The 9,586-nt window shown below is 44.0% G+C and overlaps 1 protein-coding gene across 1 annotated transcript in view; it reads right to left on the bottom strand.

Moving 5' to 3' along the window:
• Nucleotides 1-1,164: 1,164 nt before the first annotated feature.
• NEXMIF (neurite extension and migration factor) overlaps nt 1,165-9,586 on the bottom strand; it is a 160,717-nt gene continuing 152,295 nt past the window's right edge. The window contains exons 4-6 of the mRNA XM_062584684.1: nt 2,430-6,717; nt 1,703-1,806; nt 1,165-1,650 (exon numbers count right to left, since the gene is read on the bottom strand). Coding sequence (XP_062440668.1) covers nt 1,577-1,650; nt 1,703-1,806; nt 2,430-6,717 — 4,466 coding nt within the window. The 3' untranslated portion in view covers nt 1,165-1,576. The remainder of the gene's footprint in view (nt 1,651-1,702; nt 1,807-2,429; nt 6,718-9,586) is intronic.

The following is a 9,586-nucleotide window of genomic DNA, read 5'->3' as shown; positions in this document are numbered from 1 at the left end:
TTCAATTCCAAGGGTCCGATTGGAAACATTCTGCTTTTTTTTTTTTGCTAAATTAGTTTAAAACACGCGCCTTAACCACTTCTGATGGTGCCCTAACATTTCCTGCTCGTACAGCAAACCAAGCGGAGGTCTGTCCTCTGCGAAACACCGCCTCGAGGCTCCCGACTACGGCGAGAAAGTGTTCGATTGGACTGTTATTAAGGCTCCTCTTCCTCATCATTTTCTATTGCATAAATGTGTCCTAGCCTTACAACCCTCGGCTCCCAACAGCTCCCCGTTAGCAGGTCTCTTGCATATCAAGGTTTCGTAATAAATCAGCAGCAAAATGCACGGGCTCTCCGTTGCGCAAGGAAAAACCATGATTTTTCTGTTTCTGAGATTTCTCGGCGGGCGAGGGGGTGGTGAGTAGGGTTACAAATAAGGCCTTTTGATAATACATTTCGCATTCGATACTTAACGCTGTCTTAAGAAAGTCCAGTCATGTACGATCCGGCCCTGATTGGTGAGAGCACAAATAGTTCCTTTTCTTTTCTTATTTTACGTACTCAATCAAAGTAAAGGTTCAGAGCTGTATTTAAAACTAATGATTTTGCTTTCAAAATTTCAGTCTATGTTGGCATCGCAAGGTTAGACATTTAGGAAACACCAAAGCTATGATATGAGAGCGCTTTTGACAGGCTCTGCATCAAAAATATTTAAGAAACTACTTAAAATAAAAGTAAATAGCAATAAATGTATGAAACATTAGCTTCATTTTTATAACTATTTTAGAATTTATCCCAGGTTATTATAAAATATATAAAACTGAGATACAAAGAATTAGCAATGTAACTTTGCATTTCAAATGATCTTCAGCTACAGGTTTTGCTTTAAGAAAACAGACGCTCCAAAAGCAGCTGTTTTGTAGTCTCTAGATGCAGACACTTGAGTTCCTGTCAAACTTACCTGGAGTGATTTTCTGAATTTCTCCAACAACTCAACTCTCTCCTATAATGAAACTCAAAATTTCACCGTTATGTTTTTCTGCTCATGATTTTAAAGAGAGGACATCACGATTTCCCAGCATCAGTTTCAAAGTTCCTTTTTTTTTTCCTGTTTTTTTTTCCTGCTTTTTCTCTTTGCTTTTTTTTTCTTTCCTTTTTTTTTTTTTTTTTTTTTTCCCTTTATGAGCTTTAAACCACAGGGTGAATCCATGAAATGAGGTAAGTAAATTTGGCACACTTTTTAGTCATGTCCATAAAACTTTTGGTAAGTTGTATAAGTGAACAATATTGTTGTCATCGTGAGTTACAGGTGCTTTCCAAGGGGGTGGTTAGTACATAATAACTGGAATGTTTATAGTAAAATCAAAAGGCATAGCTGCAGAAAACACTCACAACCCAATGTTGATAGAGAAGTAAAAATATATACAATACAGTCACTTGTTCATAGTTTGGCACAATTTTTTGTTGTTGCTGTGGGTAATAGTGCATAAACTACTGTACAACAGTATGACTTTTAAAACAGTCTTTCACAGAGAATACCAGATTAGGTTCGCTTTCAAAGAATAAAATCCCACAATTTCAAACTCTTCATTTCAGCACTTACATGTCAACATACCACAAGGCAGATTTCGAAAGGAACGAACGAACGAACGAACGAAAAGCAAAACAAAACCAAAGCAAAAAAAAAAAAAAAAAAGCAAAAAAAAAAAAAAAGAGAGAGAAACAAACATCAACCGTCTTTCTAGAAAAGGGAGTCTCTTCTTCAAATACAGGGAAAACCAAAAATGTTGTTTCTGCTTTAAGAAGAATGGAGTCTGATTCCCTGCAGAAAAACCAAACATTTGATGCCATCTTAGTTAGCTTGTGTGGAGTCACCACGACAGGATCATACGCGCTTAAAACTCTGATAGAGCGGATGCAGCCTTACGGTGCAGGTTAGGATATAAACAGCAGAGGGGGCTAGAAAGCACTCAAAATTGCCACATGAAGCTCAATTATGAATGAGTTTCTCATTTTCAAACTAAAGAGCCTTTAGTTTAGGTATCTTGGCTTTTGGATGCATAACCTCTTTTTTGTGTTTTATTTTTTACAAAATGTTCAAAAAAAAGTCTTTCCTTTTCAAAACCGTTAAAAAGAGCGTGTAATCTTTTGTTTTTTTTTCCCCCAATAAATAAGTAATTAAAAACTGAAGAAGCCAAACAGCAGAAAAGAGTAGCCTTGTTAGTTTTTTAACCCCAGCCAAGCCAGAAAATTGGTCATTCTTTTAGGTAGCTTGCAAGTAATAAGTATTTTCATGCATTTAAAAACAAACAAAAAAGAACTGTAAAAGGGGAATGTCTTTTTCATGCAACTTTTGCTTTCAGGAAGGAAAAAATGAGGAACAGCAGGCTTAGCAGGTAGTAGGAAAGTTAAAGGGGCATTCCAGCCAGTTTGGTGCAGCATTACCTCAGTTTTTCAAAAGAAGCTGTCACAGATGGGTCCTTATGGGTCTGTTCACGGTCTGTTCGCTTTATTTTACAGTTCTCATCCCTCAGTGATTTAGAACTTGATTTATGACGGTACAGTTTTTTATGGGTAGGTCCGTTATTGCCTAAAGTGCTCAGGTTACTATAGTTTTTATCAAAAAAGGGAGAGTGAGTGTCTGTATTGTACCCAGTCGAACAGTTGGGGCGACTGGGATCACAGGTTGTGGCTTTGCCATTTTTGCTTGAGCCCTTGTTTGACTTGTGATTCTTTGCCGTTCCTGGAGAACTGCTGTTGGCCTTTTTCTTAGATTCTTGTGACGTCCCCGCCAAAATTTTTAGGGTTTTCAATTTCAGGCTGTTGGATTCAGGTGACCGGAAGATATCTGGCACGCTGTTATGGCCAACAGGCCCCCACAAGGGTTCGATCGAGGCCATCATAAATCTCTGAACGTCTGCCATTCCTGATGCAATGTTGGATAATATATTGGAAGGCTCCTCAAACTCCCTCTGATCGTCATCCAGGAGACTGGTAGCGTTTCCTATGCTAGGTTCTGACCAGCCTGTACTGAGGTCCTTTCCCAGCGACCACTCACCAGATAGCCCGTTATGCTTCCCTATTTTTGCAGCGGTTGGGCTGCAGTGCTGAACGCTCTCGGCGAGTCCCTTGGTTGCAGAGGCCGCGTTATTTAACTGATTGATTGCCCTGCTGCCAACCGCTTGAGCCTTTTCACCATTGACCCCTGCTGCATTTTTCCCTTTCCGAGTTGATTTGGGTGTCTGCCTGGAATTTTTACTTTGCGGCTTATCGGTCCCTTTGTTCGTTTTGGGAGATTTTTTCCTAGTGGTTTTCTGGGAAGAGCTTTGGTTTGTACCCGCGTTCTTGCTGGATGAACTTTTCCTCTTAGATTTTGACACTTTGCTATTGGTGCTAATTTGACCAGATGGCTCATTAAATGTTGACAAGCATGGACTTTTTTCAAGAAGGCTGACAGAATCTTCATCGTTGAACATATGGAACTGAAACTGATGATTATTTAAAGTAAACCCATTATCTGCCTGCTCCTTGGTCTGAAGGACCCCACAGTTCCACTTGACCTTCTCAGAACTGTTGAGAACAGCCTGGGTGCTCTCCTGAAAGCCTTTCAGGGTGCCCAGGGGTTTGGTGTCGGAGCCGGTTATCTGCGGGGAAAGGTTGGGAGTGTCGGGAGGAGACATCTCCGACAGGGAGGACTGACGGAACTTATCAGGTGTGAAGTTGGAAATGTCTAAAAGGTCCGTGGACTCCTTCAGAGGGGTTATTTCATCTATGCTTTGTTGGATCACTAGCTTGGGACTGCAGTGGGCCAAGAAATCATCATTAATATCATCCTCGCCGTCCTTTTCACAAGACTTTAAACTTAAAGAACTGTAATTGCTAGAACTAACTGACAATGAACCCACTGAATCAAAACTAATGAGTCTGCCATCATCTGTACTTAGTGTACCTCGCTGGAAATGAAAGCGCCCCTCTCCATTATTAAAATGACATGACTGATAAGAATCATCAGACTGCACTTGTTGGTTATCCGGCATGTAATTTTTTTGGTAGAGCAATTTGCTGCTATTCAGATTTACTTGACTGTATCCAGAGGCTGGGAGGCTGTCTGCACCCGCCGCGCCACCAAACTCGCTTGGCAGCACAGAAGCCTCCCTCATGTCACTCGGAAACTCCTGCTGGTTGCTGCTGGCAGCCTTGTTCGCTGGCCACATGCTACTGAAGTTGTTCTGCTCCATTTCCAAGTGGCCAGGTGACTGCTGCAGCTCTGACTCCGAAGGCGGCGAGAGCACGCAGCTCTGGGAAGGCTGCAGAGCCGAGAACGGCTTCTCTGCCTGAACGATGCTGGGGAGTGAATGCTGCTGCTCGGAGGGATGCTGGGTGAAGTATGAGATACCAGTGTTGCTTGACAAATCAGAAGCATCTAACAATGTCTGCAGATACCCTCCAGGGATCAGGGGTACATTGGTGGTGATATTAGCAGATGGTAGAGGCTTGTCTGAAGAGGAGGTGGATGGTAGGAAAGGAGCATTTTTAGCAATCTTATCCTCGTGGCACTCCGAAAGATGGGAGCTGTCTGAAGCACAAGGAACATTTTCGTCCTTCAAACGAGCTGCAGAGTCCTGGTTTTCCAGAGCCGGGGAGCCCTCCGCTGTACTTGCAGCAGCTTTGATTTTCTTGCATTTCAACCTGGCTTCGCTTTTGAATTTGATTCGGCGGAGCACTTTCCTCTCCGTCCCCTTATATTCCCGCTCCTGCGATTTGCATTTCACTGAGGCGATGCCAGTGATGTCATTTACATGTAATCCGTTTGCACAGCTGGGGGTGGCGATGGCTAACGCCTGCAGCCCTTTCAGGCCCGCGTCCTCCTTACTGCTGCAAGGCTGCTTGTGATCCGAGGAGCAAGAGCCCAGCTTGTTCACCGATTGCTCAATGGCTTTAATTCGTTGAATCCTGTGCCTGTTTGCTAGCTTGCATTTTCGCTTCCGTGGGTGAGGGAGGAACGAAGCATCTGAGCCGTTAAGATAGAAATTCTGCTTGTGGTAGAGAGACGATCGGAGCAAATCCATCCGGCTCTGCTGCCTCTCCTGCCAGAAGCCCTTCAATGGGGCCAGCTTCTCGTATTTGCTGAGCAGCTCCTCATTTAGGGTGACAGTTGTCTCATTGGCATCCACTTTGCTCAGCTTTACCAGCATATGCTTCTCCCCCTTAAACCTGTTAATGATGATGTACTTGATGATAACAGGGGGCTCCTTGCGAGAGACTTTTCGCCTTTTCTTTGGGCACCACTCATCATCATCTTCCTCCTTGGGTCCATCCGGGAGCCACTCCTTCTTATCCAGGATCTTTTCATTCTCAATGGAGTCAACATCGTACAGGTAATCATCGCTGTATCGCACTTTCCTCTTTGCCCGCAAGCCATAGTTCTGCTGGATGAAGGAACTGGAGTGTTCCCTGGACAGGTAGCGGCTACAGTCCTTGATATCCCGCAGCACATCGTAGGAGGACTCGGTGCAAGTGCTGTCGTCACTGAACTCCCCAGAGTCCTCCGTGGAATTCACAGAGTCCAAGAAGTGGCTCCTTTTGGAGCCCACGTACTGCACCATCTCCGCACTGTTGCACGATTTATTTAAGGCAGCTTTCTCCTCCTCCTCGCCATCCTCTTCCTCCCCGTCCTCCTCCTCCTCCCCCCAGATGATGCCTTCTTCAGATTTGAATTGAGCGGGGTCCGTGGCACCACCCGGCCCCCTTTTCAGGGTGCTCCTGCTGTCCCTTTTAGTGCAGTTGCCAAACACGCTGGGGAAGAAGTTGAACTGGGCATCCTCTTGCAGGGCGGTGGTCTTCTCCCGCACGTTGTCCTGGAAAGATTCGTATCTAATCTTTAAGGAGCAGACGTCACTTCCCAAGGTTGAATCATCATCATCAAACATGTAATTATCCACATCTTCCTCCGAAAACAGATTTACAGAAAGCTCATTTTTGGAGCAGAGGTCAAGTAGCTCAATTTTACTTTCACTAATGAAAGATTCAAAATAGCCCCATTCCTGGTTGGGATTTGTTAGTAAAGGTTCCTCACCATTGCATTTGTCTAGTAGTAATCCCTCGTAATAATTTTTCTGAGTGGGGTCCTCTGAATCACTGTCAGATTTTTCTGCATCCCTTTTGTCTGCTGCCCTCGATTTATGCATAGGGAAGCTTAAAAGCTGGTCTGAAAGCAGCTGATCCCCGTATCTCATGGTTTCTCCTGTGCTCATGCAGTGAATCCCTATATCAGAGACCGAACAGGTGTCATAATCCCTATTTATATCACCCACTTTCAGGCTTATTCCCGGCTCTGCATCAATGCCGTCCTTTGATTCAATAAAGCAGCCCAGGCAGGTCCGGCTCTGCTGCATCAAGCAGTCCCCAGTGAGAGCTGACATGCCTCCGGGCTCCATCATTGTGAATGGAGCCTTCTCACAGTCGCCTGGCAGGGACCAAGAGCTCATGCCCTTTGTCACGCACGATGTAAGGGAAATGGCGTGCGCGGAGGAGTCATCTGAAGTGTGCTCAGGTACATCGGTGAGCCTCAGAGGAGAAGGCGGGCTCAGCAGACAGGGCTTCTTTGAAGTCAGAGGAGGCAGCGCTCGGTGGCACGCTTGATTTTCCTTCTGAGCTATTGTCAAGGCTGGGAACGTAACCGCAGCATCCGCAGCAGTGCAAGGCCTCTCATCGCTGGCCAGGTCATGTGATTCTGGAGGAATATTAAAGAAAAGGGAGAAAGGAAAAGAGAGTAGAAGACAGAGTTTACAAACCTCACGATTCGGCGCCGGCTCTTTCCCCCTCTGCCCTTCTCCGTGGTTTGGGAGGTGACTTTTCCTAACCACTTCTTTGGAAGGCAGCAGGCTCTTCCCCGCAAGATTGCGGTCTTTCATTTGTGCATCAAATTAATCTCATGATGTACAAAAAGCAGAGGGGTAACGCTCTACCCCCTGTAGCCAGCTGGAATAGGTACAAGATCATGTTTAAAAAAAACCAAAACCATCCGCTCTTTCTTTCTACATACCGTTACCTGGATACTGCCTTTCAAATCTGACAAGGTTATTAAAAAACAAAACAAGCCTAATAAAAATGTTCCCATTAACATTTAAAAAATTAAAAGAAAAATAAGATTCTTAAAGAAACAAAACATCCCCCTGCAGTGTCTGCAGCCTAAACATACCTGAACTGCATCACTGCTTGAGTGTCAGAGAGTTATATTTATTTTTAAGTAGTTGTTCTGTCATTGTCCAAGCTGAGAGAAACACAGAAGATAACTCAAAGAGCTTAAGACAATCCTTACTATAATTGTTATTATTTTGCAATTCTTCCCGTTTTGCCTAATCTGCAGAATGCCTTTTTAATAATATAAGGATTCTTTTACCTAAGGATTTTTTTTTCTTTTGTTTTTTTAACAACATAGCACTATTTTACGGCAGAACAAAATTATGAATATACTTTTATCAGACTTTCGGCTCAACGGATGATATGACCCTTGAAATTTAAATACAATGTCTTTTCATCCATGAACATGCTCTGATATCTCTGTATATAAAAAAAAATACACGAATGTGTGCATTTATAATAACCAAAGACCTCTACCGATTTAGAGCTGAATAATGATGCTTTTACGCTGGCACGCATCTAACCTTTTTGATAACTTCATTGAAATCAGCAGGGTAGGCGCAGTGATAAGGTCCTACTTATTGCTAACAGAGGGGTGGTGGAAACGCCTGATGTGGACCAAGCAAATCCAGGAAAGAGCAAGCCTCCAGCAATGCCAAAAGCCAAAAAGGCCTTTTCAGTTTTAACCTAACTACAGCCCAAGAGCGTATGAGGAAAAATACTGACCATTCCTGCCGGGAATCAGCGCTGGAACTAGGCCAGTCCCTAACTGTGCGTGAGAGTAGCCTAAAGCCTGCTCTAAATTAACTGCTGCCAGTGCAACAAACTTCGGTTTGCAGTCAGGGTGCGAGGACGCAAAAAGCGTCAGGCACACCTCTAAACTCAGCACCAGGGAGATAGCGGCGTAAGAGCTGCCGGCTGGGCACCGCTGCCTTCGGAAAGGAGAACGGCAGCTCTTGCCTTGCTCGTCGCTTCAGACTCACCGCCAACTCCTACACAGCAATGCTTAATTAAAGCACTTTTTAAGCCCCGTTTAACTGAATTTCAGGGAAGCAGTGTCAGGTTCTAGAAATCAAATCTGTCTTTATTGACCAGGTCACCACAGATTTTACTGGGAATCAGTAGATTAGACAGAGGGACCATGGCTCCTTGTAGCTCTCGCAGCTCCCAGCTACTGCTTTACCTTATTGATGTCTAGATACATTCAAGCAGAAGATGGGCTGACACAGGCAGATGCGTTCAAAATCCCCTCCCACAACAGAGCACAAGCGAATGTTTCGCCCGCCACTAGCACAAGTTCTGGGGGCTGCTGGGCATCCACGTGTCTGCAGTCACTCCTGGATTTCAGCTAATGAATATGAATAAAATCTGCCTCTCTACAACCAAAGGGTTTGAACATACAAGACAGCAGAGGACTGAGTCCTAAAGGTCTAACAGGGTCAACTTGATATACAAATATTTCTTTGTATATTTTTATATATTGCAAGCTTTAGAGGTTAACACAAAGTCTAAAACCCAGCAAATTGACCAAAATTCAGCTCCACAAAAACTTTGTGAAGAACAAAAACGTCAAGCTTTTCCTCAACACCTGAACACCACTGCATTCACTGCAGCTTGCAATGGAAAGGCCAAATGTCTTGAGAAATGCTCAGAGGAATCTTTATTTCAATCAGGTTTTCAGGCAAGCAGAGCGCTATTACTCCTAATTAGTTATTGCTTTTGAAAGCAAGTAGGAAATAGATTAGATTGACTAAAGAAAAAGTTAGATACTTCAGGCAGGCTCCTAGAACAGGCTGATCATTCTCCACCGATGTCAGTGAAAGCTGAAATGACTTAGTAGTTCAGAGGATCATGACTGCGACTAGCAGCGTGTGTTTATACACCAAAGAGGTGCCCAGAATCCTAATGGGATCTTCAGCCAGCAAATTGAAAAGGCCTGCTCTGCTGAAACGATCACAACAGCACGTGGAGCTTCAAAAAGGCCCGGAAAGCAGCAGAACTAATGAATCTTGCTCTCCTTGTGCATCTGTGTCCTACAGTCCTCCATGGCCACGTGGCACAGAGATCGCTGGCCTCACAGGTCAGACCTTCCCTCCCTGGATCGGTTTCTTCTGCCCAACATCTGTTTTTCCCCAGATTTGTAGGGATTGAGTATCTTTCAATGAAATTTGACTGAGATTAGCTAACGGCTTCATAAGGAATTGTGAAAAGAGGAAAAGGATCCCAACAGACAGAGGGGCAATGTGATCTCATGTGAGTTGTTTCCCTGAGAAACCAAGCAAAAATCCATAATTCAAACTGCATGTGCACATAAACATTCTCAACCATGCATATGCATGGGCAAAAGCAGTACTTGTTAGACTTAAAAAACTGTAAATTCACAGCTGAGTGACATCTTTGCAGAAAATACCCATTTACCCTACTGATCTACATTTGATAGATACCTGCAAACCATTAAA

Source organism: Rhea pennata, chromosome 11 (genome assembly GCF_028389875.1).
Source record: "Rhea pennata isolate bPtePen1 chromosome 11, bPtePen1.pri, whole genome shotgun sequence".
NCBI classification, from domain to species: domain Eukaryota; kingdom Metazoa; phylum Chordata; class Aves; order Rheiformes; family Rheidae; genus Rhea; species Rhea pennata.
Note: the sequence above shows the minus strand (reverse complement) of the source record. Positions and strands in the feature narration are given on the sequence as shown.